At 45.9% G+C, this 16,153-nt stretch overlaps 1 protein-coding gene across 1 annotated transcript in view; it reads right to left on the bottom strand.

Annotated features, from left to right (window-relative positions):
• Positions 1 to 5,945: 5,945 nt before the first annotated feature.
• Positions 5,946 to 16,153, bottom strand: part of LOC117042545 (zinc finger protein 208-like) — a 42,054-nt gene continuing 31,846 nt past the window's right edge. Inside the window, exons 12-14 of the mRNA XM_033142087.1 lie at positions 15,035 to 15,040; positions 7,892 to 9,442; positions 5,946 to 6,817 (exon numbers count right to left, since the gene is read on the bottom strand). Coding sequence (XP_032997978.1) covers positions 6,651 to 6,817; positions 7,892 to 9,442; positions 15,035 to 15,040 — 1,724 coding nt within the window. The 3' untranslated portion in view covers positions 5,946 to 6,650. The remainder of the gene's footprint in view (positions 6,818 to 7,891; positions 9,443 to 15,034; positions 15,041 to 16,153) is intronic.

Below are 16,153 nucleotides of genomic sequence, written 5' to 3' on the forward strand. Positions count from 1 at the left end.
CTTAACTTCAGATTACTGTAGCCTTAAATATCCTCTGGTTCCAATTTCAAATATTGGCAGCATGATAGTTTTAGGCCTGGGGCGCCATGGTTACCTTCCAAGATTCTGCCACCACCAGACATATGTTTAGGAATCCCTAACAGTAAATATTGACTAAACCAAGGATAAGGGACCTGTGGCCCTCTAGCTGCTGTTGAGTATGGGCACGTGGAATGGGACGCGGGTGGCGCTGTGGTCTAAACCACAGAGCCTAGGGCTTGCCGATCGGAAGGTTGGTGGTCCGAATCCCCACAATGGGGTGAGCTCCCGTTGCTCGGTCCCTGCTCCTGCCCACCTAGCAGTTCGAAAGCACGTCAAAGTGCAAGTAGATAAATAGGTTACCACTCTGGTGGGAAGGTAAACGGCGTTTCCATGCGCTGCTCTGGTTCGCCAGAAGCGGCTTAGTCATGCTGGCCACATGACCTGGAAGCTGTCTGCAGACAAACGCCGGCTCCCTCGGCCGCGACTGGACCTAACGGTCAGCATTAATTCAGGGGTCTAACATTACCTGTCTGCTCTTTGGTTCCCTGGCTTGCACCAGGAAGATGTGTGGCATCACACGGCCGGACAGAGGCTTAAAAGGCTTAAACAAAGATGTGCACTCCCAAGCCCACATCCCCACCATGTGTGCACTACTGTTTCAGTAACGACTACCCTGGCTTGGTCTTGTCAGGATCCCCAAGGGCATCTATGGGGAGCTGGCTTCAGGCACTGGGCCTGTTGGCAGACCAACTGTGTTACAGAGACGTCTGCAAATGTGACATGAAGGCTGGCAACATTATCCATGCATGCGGGATAGCCTAAAGGAGATAGTCAGGTTGCGTATCCACAGCAGTGACCCTAAACTTCCATCCCAGCCAAATTCACCCACAACCCAGTCTACCTCCTAGGGACAATCTGCCTTGTTACCCCAAATCTCTAGTTGTAATCCTTGGTGCTTGGACAGCTTGGCCAACTTTCACAAACACCCTTGTGTCACCTTCCTCTGGTAAGACCTTTTACACAGGGCAGCCTCTCAGACTAGCTCAGTCTCCTGATATTCACATATGTGTATTAATATTGAGGCCTTAGCCATTCTCCTCAGCTTTTCTCTCTGGTCTATTCCCCACAATTGCCTCATAAACTCCCTGTCTCCCAACTGAACTCCCCTCAGCTGACTAAACACTCCCTTGCTCATAGTCAGCTCCCAACTGACAAGAACCTCCAGCCAATCAGATTCTGCTGACACCCAAACCAACCAATCAGACTGAATTCTCCAAAGCAATCCTGTCTCTCTCAGAACCTGCCGTGGAAAACTGCTGCTATGCAGGCTTTGCAGCATCATAGCAACACAAGGCCTCAAACCTTTAGTCACAGAATATTTCCCCCTTCAAAACACAAATGTGAACTAATGTATAAATGGCAACTGCCGACAAACATAGTAAAAATATTTAGGTATCTAAGTAAATAAAGAATTGTGGAATTATGTAATATATCCTTGCTTAATGCCTTTAAAAATATTTTATTTAATATATATACTCCACTTTTCCCCCAAGGAGCTCAAGGTGGTGTATATACTTCTCATGACCTATCCATTAACAGTGCCTCAGTCTTATTTGGATAAAGGTTCGCTATCTCATTATACATGACTAGCGGACCCGGCCAAGCGTTGCTGTGGCTCATTTTGTGAAATGGAAAAGGAAGATGTAAAAGAAAAGGTGTGTGCCTCCCCACAGCTTCTCCTGTTGGACTTCCGCCTCCCTCTCTGTCTTTCCCCCAGACCCAGCCACGCGTCGCTGTCGCTCATTTTGTGAAATGGAAAAGGAAGATGTGAAAGAAAAGGCGCGCACCTCCCCATAACTTCTCCTTTTGGACTTCCGCCTGCCTCCCCTCCACCCCCCCCGTTTTTGCCTGGCTCCCCGCAGCATCTCCCGTTGAACGTCCATCTGCCTCTTTTTGGTCTTTCCCCCGCCTCCCCGCAGCTTCTCCCATTGAACTTCTGCCTGCCTCTCCAACTTTCCACCTGCTTTCACTTGCCTCCCTGCAGCTTCTCCCGTTGAACTTCCGCCTGCCTTCTCTCTGTTTCTCCCCCCTTCACTTTCGCCTGCCTCCCCACAGTTTCTCCCGTTGAACTCCTGCTGTGTGGTTTGTTCCCCACCCCCACATTCTCCCTGGTCACCCCGAAACTCTGTGGCTTACTGTTTGTAAAATGGGAAATGGCCCAGCCTGAGCAAGGAGTTGTCGTGGCGGTGGGGGTGGTTTAAGCTTGATCCACCCCCTCAGCCGCCAACAGCTTATTGGTGGAGCTGACCTCAAGCTCTGCTCCCCCTCCCTCCCTCCCTCTTCTGAAGACTGTTGTTCTATAGCGTTAGTTTCTTTGATGTCCAGCAGATGGTGCTGTGCTGTTTTTGCCAAAAATTGGAATTTTACCTGTCACAGGTGTGGCATATGTTTACTTTTTTTTTTACATAAGAACATGCCAGGAATGCTACCCAACATTGTGCCAAATTTTCAAAGCAATCGGTGCAGTACTTTGGGAGATCTTACATTATGAAGAAACGACCAGTTACATTTTTATTTATATAGATATACAGGGTGATTAACTTAAAAGAGGCCCCATGGAACCTGTGTACTCTGTATCCACTCACCCTGCTTCTCATGCCATCTTCCTATTTGGTTCACTTTTCCTGTTTATAATGCATGTTGCTGTGGCCGTCCACTGGAAGGCGCTATATTTTTTTTTTACATAAAATCACATTTTTACCTGTGAAAGGTGTGCTATCTGTACAATGTAAGTACGCACAAACACTCCCATATGGCCATGGAACGTTGTGTCCAAATTTCAACGGAATCGGTCAAGTGGTTATGGAGAAAGGTGATCGGTCACAAACACCCACATTTTAAGACCAATTGCAGTCGTTAACAGTCATCAACTGGTGTACCACACCTATCGGCCAAACACCCATTCCCACCACCTTTCTGAGTAACAGCAGAGGCACACCTCTCACTATTTATAAGGGTCTGGTGACTTCTGTTTCAGTGTATCTGAAGAAGTGTGCATGCACAAAAAAGCTCATACCAAGAACAAACCGAGTTGGTTTCTAAGGTGCTACTAGAAGGAATTTTTTTATTTTTTATTTTGTTTTGACTACGGCAGACCAACACGGCTACCTACCTGTAACCCATCACAACAGCACTGCAAAGTAGACTGGAGTTGTTATGCGCGTTTGGGGCTTAGAACATTAATTTACGACAACCCTCCGGCAGGAATATGTGGGGCACTCTAGGCTTCCTGCGAGTTCACCTTTTGTGTCTTTCGGTGGGGGAGAGAAAGAGAGGGAGTTCATGGAAGGGTTAAAGGACGCAAGAGAGTAAAGATGTTCCATAAAGTAAAGGGACCCTTGACCATCAGGTCCATTCGTGTCTGACTCTGGGGTTGCGGCGCTCATCTTGCTCTATAGGCCGAGGGAGCCGGCGTTTGTCCACAGACAGCTTCCGGGTCATATGGCCAGCATGACAAAGTTGCTTCTGGCGAACCAGAGCAGCGCACGGAAACGCCGTTCCATAGGTGTTCCATAGGTGTATGTTCCATAGGTATTTAATGCCAGTTAAGTTAGCCAAGATATGTAAATTGCAATCAAACCTCTGCTGGAGATGTGGTGGAGAAATAGGAACAACAATACATAAACGGTGGAGGTGTGGGGAAAGGTTTAGAAATTCATATAAAACCACCCCTGTGGTGGATTTTCATAATTCCAACATTGCTTTGCTCAGAGAGAAATGGCCACCAGAAGGGGCACTTGAGGCCAGCCATAATCCTTTGAGCGTGTGGTCAGATACCCACCTCACTCATCTGCCCAACTGCATAGGTGTTAATGCTCACCTTCCTGACTCTAGAGTGCCAGACTCAAAACCATTAAGAGAACAATGTCCAGCCGGTCTCGGTGTATTTGGATACTGGGAGAGACTAAGGACAGTAGTTGACTTGGCCTGGAGAGTGTGAGATTGTGGGTATCTCCTTTTCTAGAGCTGCATGGATCTGGACCCCTGTTGATGGGTCCCAGGGCAGGAGTCTCTGCCCCTTTCCCTCCACCCCTTCTCCTCCTTCCCCCACCTGGCCTCTTTACCCCTGTGTCCTCTCTTGACCTCCACCCCCCCTTGCTGATATTACTCCGATTTCCTTTTCTGCAATATAAAGGGGGGGGGGTGTTGTCCACTGTCACCCCTCCTTCCCTGCCCAAAACTTCCCACCTTTTATCCCTCCTGCCTGGAAACACTTCGTGTGCCCATAGAGCTATGGCCTTAGAACAGTTCCCACCCCGTCTGTGGGAAGCAGACACGAAGGAGCTGCCTTCGTCGGGGACATCCCCCCGCCTATTTACTGGGGGAGCCGATGGAGGAGGAGATTTGTGCATGACTTGCATTGCGGGTCCTGCTGCAAGTTCTACGTGAGTTTGCACCACAGAGCGGAGAGTTGAAATGGGGACAGGAGGGCGGGTTACTCCAGAGGGGCAGGGGTGGCAAGCTGTGCGACATTCATGCCCCGAAGAGGAGTCTTTTCAGAGATTTTGGGGGTCTTTTCTGTGCTGCTGCCGCGGATGGAACCTTAGAAAGGAAACAAGTTTTTTGAAAAGAAAAGAAAGAAGCAAGGTTAGAGGGGAAGGGTCTCCATCCTCATTTTTGGAAGAGAGGAGGAATGGAGAGGGGGAGGAAGAAGAAGAAGGGCCACATAATTGAACAATCTATATATAAAAAATCCTTCAAGTTGGGAGTTTTTTACTGACAGCCTTTCTCCAAAACCGCTTGACCGATTCCGTTCAAATTTGGACACAACGTTCCACGGGCATATGCGAAGGATCTTACGCAGTTAGATTGTAATAATAATAAAATAATAATAATAATAATAATAATAATAATACCTAACCCAACGGAAAATGTGATTTTGTGAAGAAAAAAACACAACGCCCTCCAGTGAACGGAACGCAGCATAAGACACTGAAAACGACTCAAACCCCTCCTCCTCCTGTTAGAATGTCACAACCAGCAGCCAATAGAGAGGCAGGTCGCTGCTGTCATCTCCAACAGCAAAAACGGCCATTCCTGCCAACCTACAGAGCCACAACAGGACTTGCCTCAGGCTGATCCATTTCTCATTTTACAACAATGAGCCACAGAGTTTCCACAGAGTTTTGGGGTAACCAGGGTGAGTGTGGAGGCGGGGATCAAATCGGAGGTAAAGGGGGGGGGGAGGAGGCAGGCAGAAGTTTGACGCCAAAAGCTGTGGGGGGGGGCATGTGACAATGGGGGGAAAGAATGAGAGGAGGCAGACGGCAGTTCAATTGGAGATGCTGTGGGAAGCCAGACAAAAGTGTGTGGGGGGGTAGGAGTTCAACAGGATAAGCTGTGGGGAGGCATTAATTTTCACAAAATATGCCACAGCCACACATGGCTGGGTGTGCTAGTATATCTATAAATCAAAAGAAAAGGTGAGGGTTTCAATATTACCTTGGTCATATAAGTAGGTGCTTTCAGTCTTTCTGTTTCTTGATTATTCCATTATTGCAATTATAACAGTGGGAGTAATGCTGTTGTTGCTACAATATTAATCTAACCAACTCTGCTTCAAATGCAACACCCCCAGTCTCAGCTCCACCTTGTGCAACTCTCCATTCCCAGATACAAACATTTCCAACTCCCTCCACCAAACACCAAAAAAAGCTCACTCTCACTCCATCCCCATTCAACTGCAACATTCAAGACTCAAACTCACCCTCCCTATCTTGTCAGGATTTGACCCGCCCAGGGCCAGTTGTGAGACTGGACCCGAGACAGGCACACTCCTTTGTGCCATCCCAGCTAGAGGAGTCCAGTGGCACATTCATATGCAATTGCTCCCCAGCGGAAGAACAACACACACAAGCCATTAATTAGGCTAAACTATTTATTGTAGGCAATTGCAGAGTATGTCTCTGCTTCCAGCTCAGTAAGTCAGAGAGCTGTCCATAAAGACCGTCTAGCATCTTGGCGAGCCAGAACTGAAAGTACAGTGTACAATAACACCACATGTGTGAGAAAGCAGATAGGACTACTGGCTTTCTCACTGGCTACAGAAAGACACACATCACATCAGCCTCGCTGCGGCTTTTGCAGCTCGTGCTGTACAAATATCCCAACATCCTCCCCCATATTTGGCAATGAAAGAGCGGCAAAAGCTAAGGCATCATTAAGAGAAACAAACAAACAGTACATTACCGGTAAATATTATATTATGCTTACTATGGGGAAATGTTACCTTCATTACTTTAAATACATGTCTAGACAACGTTACCTACAAACAACAAGAAATCACATACGCTGCATGCATTTAAGATTGATTTCCTGTTACTGATGTAAAGGAAAGTGTCAACTCGGCGAGAAACATGTTCTGCACTCTAAATTGTTCCACCCCATGGAAGTCGGTAGATGTTTTGGATAGCATTCCATAATAACCAAAGCAGATTCCTCACTCCTTCTATTCAAACAGTTTCTCTTCTTTGAGTTACTTGATGGCTTGCAGAGTTTCCACTCTTAACACTCTGAGTTTTTTGATGGTTTGAAATACTTCCACCACAACTGAACCTCTATCCACTTCCCTAGCACCCTGTATGACTTTGTTGATGTTTTGTAAGACGTCCACTCCGACTGAAGCTCTTTCCACACTCCGTACATTGTAATGGTTTCTCCCCCCTGTGGCTCCGTTGATGAATTTTAAGTGTTCCACTCTGACTGAAGCTCTTTCCACATTCCCTGCATTTACCATATTTTTCGCTCCATAAGACGCACCTTTTCCTTCCTAAAAAGTAAGGGGAAATGTCTGTGCACTTTATGGAGTGAATGTGTGGTCCCTGGAGCTGAATTGCCAGAGTGCAGCGGGCGCCGTTGCTCTGCCCTGCTGGGTTGCTGGACGCCTCCCTTTTCTCCTGAAGCCCCAGGAAGGTTTATGAATGGCGGGAAGGCTCTGTACCATTGCTGCACGTTCTTGGGCTGTTCTTTGGGGATGGGGGATGGAGCCACGTCGCTCTGTCGGCAGCCTCCTCCGTCCCTACCACCTAAAAACATCTCAAAATCAAATTAATGTCTAATTAGATGGCCTTCCACAGGGTTAGTGGTGGGAACAGTAAGTGCTCCACCTAACTGAAATTTCAGCCTTCACAACATAGGAAAACAGCCAAGTAAACAGCTATTTTGGTGGAGGAGGGTCAAGATATTTCATATATAACTATATAATCCCTAGTATAGTAAGATAAGACCTTCGGAGCAGACATGTCTTTTTCAAATTTAGTTTTCGAAAAAATCTGTCAACCCCTCCATTATGGAACCTGGGGTGGCCCGCCCCCCGCCCCCTTGCTACGCCCCTGCCGACAGCCTCCCCTTTCCCCCGATGGCTCCAGGGTTGTTAACTGGAGGATGGCGAGAAGAGGCAGCTGTCAAGAGAGGGGAGGAAGAGGAGGGGGACTGAGAAGGGAGAGGAGGTAGAGGGCAAAGCAGAGGCAGCAGCTAAGGGGAGAAATTGCAGGTGTCGCCTGAGGAGTTTGGGCGAAATGGATGGAGAGTAGGAGGCTAGAAAAGGGACCTGTGCTGCTTGGGGAGGGGGAGAAAAAAGCGGGGAGAAGGAAAGCCTCCCAAGTCACTGTGGGAAGAGAGTGATTCCTGCAGAGGCTTAGGATGGAAGCTGCGCCCCGCCAGCCATATGGCTGCTGGGCGCACAGCTTCCCTCCCAAGCCTCTGTCGGGATTGCTCTCCTCCCGAGGAGGCTGTGATTCAGAATATTTTTTCCTTGCTTTCCTGCTCTAAAAGCTAGGTGCGTGTTATGGTCTGAAAAATACAGTAAATGGTTTCTCCCCCGTGTGAGTCCGTTGATGAATTCTGAGTTGTCCACTCCCAGTGAAGCTATTTCCACATTCCATGCATTTAAATGGTTTCACCCCTGTGTGAGTCCGTTGATGAATTCTAAGGTGTCCACTCTGGTTGTAGCTCTTTCCACATTCCATGCATTTAAATGGTTTCAACCCCGTGTGAGTCCGTTGGTGAATTCTAAGGTGTCCACTCACAGTGAAGTTCTTTCCACACTCCATGCATTTAAATGGTTTCTCCCCTGTGTGAGTCCGTTGATGAATTCTAAGTTCTCCACTCCCAGTAAAGCTCTTTCCACACTCAATGCATTTAAATGGTTTCTCCCCTGTGTGAGTCCGTTGATGAATTCTAAGGTGTCCACTCACAGTGAAGCTTTTTCCACACTCCATGCATTTAAATGGTTTCTCCCCTGTGTGAGTCCGTTGATGAATTTTAAGGTGTCCACTCCCAGTGAAGCTCTTTCCACACTCCATGCATTTAAATGGTTTCTCCCCTGTGTGAGTCCGTTGATGAATTCTAAGGTGTCCACTCCCAGTGAAGCTCTTTCCACACTCCATGCATTTAAAAGGTTTCTCCCCTGTGTGAGTCCGTTGATGAATTCTAAGGTGTCCACTCACAGTGAAGCTCTTTCCACACTCCATGCATTTAAATGGTTTCTCCCCTGTGTGAGTGCGTTGATGAATTCTAAGGTGTCCACTGCGACTAATGCTCTTTCCACACTCCATGCATTTAAATGGTTTCTCCCCCGTGTGAGTCCGTTGATGAATTCTAAGGTATCCACTCTCAGTGAAGCTTTTTCCACACTCCATGCATTTAAATGGTTTCTCCCCTGTGTGAATGCGTTGATGAATTCTAAGATGTCCACTGCGACTAAAGCTCTTTCCACACTCCATGCATTTAAATGGTTTCTCCCCCGTGTGAGTCCGTTGATGAATTCTGAGTTGTCCACTCCCAGTGAAGCTTTTCCCACACTCAATGCATTTAAATGGTTTCTCCCCTGTGTGACTCCGTTGATGAATTCTAAGGTCTGCACTCTGAATGAAGCTCTTTCCACACTCCATACATTTAAATGGTTTCTCCCCTGTGTGACTCCGTTGATGAATTCTTAGGCCTCCACTCTGACTGAAGCTCTTTCCACATTCCATGCATTTAAATGGTTTCTCCCCTGTGTGAATCCGTTGATGAACTCTAAGGTCTCTACTCTGACTGAAGCTCTTTCCACATTCCATGCATTTAAATGGTTTCAATCCCGTGTGAGTCCGTTGATGAATTCTAAGGCGTCCACTCACAGTGAAGCTCTTTCCACACTCCATGCATTTAAATGGTTTCTCCCCTGTGTGAGTCCGTTGATGAATTCTAAGTTCTCCACTCTGACTGAAGCTCTTTCCACATTCCATGCATTTAAATGGTTTCTCCCCTGTGTGAGTCCGTTGATGAATTCTAAGGCTTCCACTGTGACTGAAGCTTTTTCCACATTCCATACATTTAAATGGTTTCTCCCCTGTGTGAGTCCGTTGATGAACTCTAAGGTCTCTACTCTGACTGAAGCTCTTTCCACATTCCATACATTTAAATGGTTTCTCCCCTTTGTGAGTCTGTTGATCTTTTTTCAGTGTTCCACTGTCACTGAAGTTCTTTCTACACTTCATACTTTCAAATTGTTTCTCTTTTCTCTGTTCGCACTCCATGTATTTAATGGTTTCTTTATTATTCCCATTGAACATGGACCTCCAGAGTTCTGACTACCTTCTCCATTGTCTGCTTTGGAGGGCGAAGAGGGGAGGAAATCATATCTGTTTTCTAAGAAGAGAACAAAGGAATATTACACATATCAATTAGCACTTGCTCTTATTTTAACATTTCATACGTTCTCTCTTGTATTCCATATGCTTCAAATTTTTGGGAAATGTAAATGAAATAACGTGAAATAATGGTAATGCATAATCAGACTTTCACAACTTTAATCATTGTTAATGAAACAACATTATCTCAGAATACAGTTGAATGGTGGTACTTACTTTTTAAATAAAGAGGTTTGTCACAGGAAAGGGAGCTGCTCTATGTCCATGAACCTGTCCACTATTCATCAGGGTCCTAAGTTCACCATGAAGTTCTTCATCCTCTGCACAATAATCCTCCACCCCTTGGGCCACATTTCCCCCCTTCTTTATTAATCACCTGCACAGTCCCTTTGGCCTCAGGAGATGCATATTAACCATGTTGGGAGACCCATCTATAAGTCTAGTGACAAGGCTTGGTGCTTGTGGTTGGCTGAAGGAGAGCTCAGGTAGGAGAATGTTCCTGGGGTTGGACCTCCATCTGTCAGCCTTGCATTGCATGGAGAGAGCTGCAGATGCAGAAGGAAAGCAGCTTACCGTAATTCGTTCCGGAGGTCCGTTCCTAACCTGAAACCATTCTTAACCTGAGGTACCACTTTAGCTAATGGGGCCTCCCACTGCTCCCGCTGCCACATAATTTCTGTTCTCTCTCTTTTTAAATTTTTTAAAAAATCTTTATTAACAAAATTCACAAAATACCGTATTTTTCGCTCCATAGGGCGCACCGGACCATAGGGCGCACCTCGTTTTTAAAGGAGGAAACAAGAAAAAAAAACATTTTCCTGGTTTTCATCCTCTAAAAGCCCCGTTTTTTTGAGGATCAGCTAAAAGTTTTGCAGCTTTTTTTGCAAAGGGGAAAGCCCTGGTTTTCTGAGGATCAGCTAAAGGTTTTGCAGCTTTTTTTGCAAAGGGAAAAGCCCTGGTTGTTGTTTTTAGGATCAGCTAAAAGTTTTGTAGCTTTTTTTGCAAAGGGCGAAAAGAAATATGTGAGTTGAACCCCATTTTTTATGGGATTCAACTCACATTTCTGCAGCTTGAAGGAAAGGGAGCCATTTCTAGTTTCCAGACATATAATCTAATCAGCCAGTCACATGTCACTGGGGAAACAAACAACCTCCCTCTGCAGCACATTCAGCAATGGAGGGCGGGGCTGAAAGGGAGCCGGGGATTCTTATCTCTCTCTCGATCTCTTGCTGATCAGCTGCTGAGCAGGGTCCTTTCAACACCCCCTTTTCTCTTTGTAAAATAAAAAGCATGATCCTCTTTTGGCCCCTGGGCAATTCAGCTCCAGGGACCACCATTCGCTCCATAAGATGCACAGATACTTCCCCTTACCTTTTAGGAGGAAAAAAGTGCGCCTTATGGAGCGAAAAATATGGTACATTAAATTCATAGTATATTAACAGTTAAGGAAAAGAAAGGAAAAAGAAAACAGAAAAAAGAAATTGATAATAAATTATTCATTATAGTTAATCCGCTTCTTTTCAGAGTGTAATAATTCAAGTTACATTTACGTAGTACAATATAAATTAGAATGGTAAAATATGAAAATTAACAAAATCAGCGAAACTGAAGAAACACAAAATTAATAAGATACTTCCACCGCTTTCCACACAGCCACCATTCATTTTGTATCTCCAACCTGTCTCTTAATTATTCACTACTTTGATATTCCCAAGCAGCCAAACCTTAAAATCTCTATCTTCTCCTTTCCCGTAGGGTTAATCAAGACACAACCATGATTTTGGTCCCAGACCCGATTTCCTCAAATAGTCATTGAGGCATTCCCATTGTTTTTTAACCTTGTCCTTTGGTTTTTGCCAAATTAAATCTGTTAGCTTTGCCAATTCTAGATATTCACAGAATTTGTCTATCCACTCACCCTTAGTTGTTATGGTATCCCCTTTCCAATTTTTTTTTATCATCCTCTGGTAATGTTCTTATCCCGAGGTACTACTTCCAGGTTAGCAGAGTCTGTAACCCGAGGTACCACTGTATTGAAATCCTAAACCTACTGGCTCAAGTGAAGAGGATTTAGCCAAGATTAGAGCATGGAAGCTGAAGAATAGCGAAGCCAGAATCATCATTTTAGATGGGCTCCATGATGAGCAGTTATCCATGATTGACTGGAAGAGATGATGCGTCTCAAATCTTAAAGGATTTAGAGCACATGTATGGAGACACTGATTATGCGTCTAAACAGACTGCAAAGGCCAGAGACACGCCCAGAAAAATTGTGTGCTTTAATTGTAACAAAGAAGGCCAAGGAACTGTAAGGCTCGAAAGGCAAAGAAAACACACCTTATAAACAAGATAAGGAAAAGAGGGGAGAACTGAACACAGTTTGGTATAAGAAGAAAAGAATTTGACTGTTCAGAATAGTGAAAATAAATGTAATAAGTGGATTTTAAATTCAGGAGCTTCCAGCCATTTTTCATATAGAAGGGAATATTTTAATGACATTAATGATATTGCAGAATCTCACATTGAAATGGCAGGTGGCAATGTTGTTGAAGCTAAAGGTGCATGTTCTGAGAATTTAAATTTTAATGTGAACAATGAAGATCTGGAAACTACTGTGGAGAATGTTTTGTATATTCCACAACTCAGTTGTAACATGCTTAGTATTTCCAGTTTGGAGAACAAAGGTTTCCAGATAACATTTGGGAATGGAAAATGTAATTTGACTAAGAATGGTGAGGTGTATGTTCAAGCCAATCTAAAAAATGGCATATATGAGGTTGATCTGTCAGAGAATCAGTCGTAAGTTGTCACACACGCTCAAACCAGAAAGATGTGGTGGAGCTGGAGCTGTTGCATAGAAGGCTGGGACACAGGGACACCAACACCATTCAGGCCCTACAGAAAAGAGAACTTGCAGTGGGGCTGCAGGCAACAAACAGCAGCACAGCAGCAGTAAAGTGCCTAAGATGTGTTACTCAGAAAGCTGTAAAACCTCCATTTCCTCCTTGCACAGAGCGGAGAAACACCAAAGCGCTTGACATAGTCTGCAATGGACCTATGACTGTTCCCTCACTAGGGAAGAACAGGTACATACTAATATTTCTTGATGATTTCTGGAAGTATCATGTTGCATATTTCATCAAGGGAAAGAGTGAGACAGTGGATTTCATCAAGGAAAAGCATGAGACCTGTATTCTATGTTGTCAGGCAAAAGATTCATGACCTTATCCAGAATTTGCAAATGGAAGACGCACACCCAGCTGCAACGCCCATGCCTACTGACTTCTTAAAGAATCAGCAGGATTTGAAAACATTGCATGACAAGATAGAATACAGGTCAGCAACTGGTAGACTTTTGTATCTTGTTAGGACTTGTAGACCTGTAGGCATTTGAAGGGCACAATGAATTGTAAATTGAGATTGTCAGCTGTTAGTAATCCTGAAAAGTTTGGGTATACTGATGCAGATTGGGCCGGATGTACCACTGACTACAAATCCACAGGTGGATATGTATTTATACTCGGAGAGGGATTCAATAAACATCTAACAATAACAATAACAATAGTGATAATAATGGGGGAACCCCACCCATTTCCATAGCAATCTTCCCAATCCCTTAAATCCCACAGAGGTGAGAAGTGATATAGTGTGAATAATTGAAACGTGGTGGAATGGAGAGGAGTGGGGAACAGTTATCTCTGGGTAGGAACCCTTTAGATGTATCTCCACAGAAACACAGGCATGTGGGTAAGACTGTAGTTGATAAAAGACTCAAAGGGCGGAAATAATAAAGTGGGCACCCTCCCTTTCCTCTTTCCCCCAATGGTTTGACTTGCTATAACAGCCCCCAGCGCCCAATCCAGCAGCTGATCTGGGACTTGTGGCAGGGCAAGGACTGAGCTTCAAGGGAGGAGAGGGTGGGTGGATTCGGGCTCCTGTTTGGGGATCTCTCTCGACTTGAAGTCAGGGCAGATTCCTGAGCTAGAGGGAGAAGTCAAGGCAGGCAGCCCCCAAGTCTCCCTCTCTCTCTTTCTCCAAGATGTCTTCCATTCCTCCCCCTCCCCCAGGGATGCTTCCCTCCCTCCCTCAGCCCCCTAACTTCCTCTGCCCTCATCCCTCCGCCCCCGAGGGTCTTCTTTGCCCAGCGGCCCCCCCCCCCCGCTCACCCTTCTTGCCAAATTGCTCCCATCCGGAGGGGCCTCGCCAGATGAGCAAGGAGGGGGGAGAGGAGGGAGGCAGGGTGGGGGGAGTGTCAATCGCCTCCTTTAACCCTTCCATGGACTCCCTCTCTCTGATTCTCTATACACAAAGGGGACCCATCAAGGCACGCATCGCCCCATGGATTCCTGCAAGGGACAACCCGGAACTCGCAGAAAAGTGCGGAACTGGGGCTTCGGTTCAAGTCCCAACCCTTGGGGGGGGGGGCTCCCATTTCATTCCCGCAAAAGCGCCCATGGGGGGGGGCAGGGCAGCTGAGCATCTCTTGCGTCTCAGAGGATGGGGCGCTGCAAATGAGATCTTGCAATGGAAACCCTGCGAATGGAGGGTCTCCGATCTGCAGCCGGATTGCATGGATCGGGGCCTCTGCAGATAGCGCCCCGGAAGTGAGTTCTTCTTCGGGGAGGGGGTCTCTGCCCCCTTTCTCTCCCCGCCCATCGCACCCTCCCCCCCCCCTTGCAGCTCTACCTCTTTGTGCTCCGCTCGCTATTCTATTCCGATTTCCTTTCCTGCAATACAAAGGGCTGGGGGCTCCGCAAGGACGCGCCCTGTTTTCAGATTCAGGGGGAGGAAAATCACACCCTTCTCCCCCTCCCCCACAACCCCAAATCTCCCCCCTAAAAGTTTTTCACCTCTTTTTCCTCCTCGTCTGGAAATCAGAATGACGGCCCCTCCCCTCCAACCTTGGCTCTCCCCCCCTCCAAATCTTCCTGCCTCTCTAGGAAGCGGAGCTCACTGACCCATGGGGAGGAATGGGTGGCCCCTCCCTCCCAGAAAACACAGTCTCCTCCTTCCAAACCAGCTCCGTTAGGCTGTCTCTTTCCTGAGAAGGTCGCAGGTTCGATCCCCGGAGGCGGCAGGGAAAGACCCCCCCCTCCCCACAACCTCCGAAAAAGTCCTCCGGGGCACAAAGGAGTCACAGCTTACATTCCCCCTTTGCCTCTTTTAATCCCTTGCCGGGAGAGGGGGCGGTCCGTTCATTTCCATACCCATTTCACAACGAGGGGGAGGCAGGGCGATGGCGTATTAGAGGACTCTCAGTAATTTTTATCTGAGCTTCCTTGCCTGCCTGAGATCCTAACACCATGTGGCAACGCCAAGACTGCAGTCTCAAAACAACTGAACTATGACTTGGATAAAGGATTGGAGGGAGTTGGTCTTGATTTTGGATGGCATTGGTACCTAATGTAAGAAAAAGAATGCAAAGTGATTTTATGAACCAGTTACAGGTAGGTAGCCGTGTTGGTCTGCCGTAGTCAATAAAAAATAAAAAAATTCCTTCCAGTAGCACCTTAGAGACCAACTAAGTTTGTTCTTGGTATGAGCTTTCGTGTGCATGCACACTTCTTCACATACCAATTTTATGAATAATGTTATGAATAATGTTATGAATTTATGAATAATGTTTTAAGAAAGTCCCTGTATAAAATATGGAAGAAATACCGGGGAATATTAGAGCCCAAAATCCCATTGTGGATATCACCTCTGGAAATCGTGGCAGTAAAAAGTTGGAATATGGAAAATAATTGGCCAACATATTAAAATCTATTAGAGGAAAGGGAGGGGAAATTAAAATGAAAAGATGATAATGAAATTAGATCTTATTTGAGCAGCTGGTTGCAGCATTTCCAAATTAATCAGAGGTTTCAAAAAGAGAGGAAAACAGAATTCGAAAAAGAAATTTCCAAAGTGGATGAAATGTTATTAGGAGGAAATAAGAAATATGTAAAAAAATTATGTAATTTATTATTGGAATAGGAAACAAAGGAAGAGCAAATAAAGGAAACAATGATAAAATGGGGACAAGATTTGGGGAAAATATTTATGTCTAAAAATGGGAAAATTTATGGCAATTAACATAGCTGTCAACTTTCGGATTTGAAAATAAGGGATCAGCAGCCTCACCTATGACAGTCACATGGCAGTGGTGGGCGGAGCCAGAAGCAAAAGTGGGCGGAGCAGCTATTAATATTGTATGCCATAACAAGCAATTGCACAGAGCCAAAGGTGAAAAGGCAGGCAAAACCTGAGCGCTAGCAAATCCTTAAATTTATGGAGCCTATTTCTTAGATGACCTAAAAGCTGGAAGGGGGTGTGGGAGGCAAGCAAAGGGCTGTCTGGGAATCTTGTTTATATCCAATTCCTCATCTTTTGAGTGCTCTTCCACTACATACACCATCTGCAAACAAACGGGCAGATGAGACTGGACCCGAGACAGGCAC

The sequence above is a fragment of the Lacerta agilis genome, chromosome 2, assembly GCF_009819535.1.
Source record: "Lacerta agilis isolate rLacAgi1 chromosome 2, rLacAgi1.pri, whole genome shotgun sequence".
Classification (NCBI taxonomy): Eukaryota; Metazoa; Chordata; class Lepidosauria; order Squamata; family Lacertidae; genus Lacerta; species Lacerta agilis.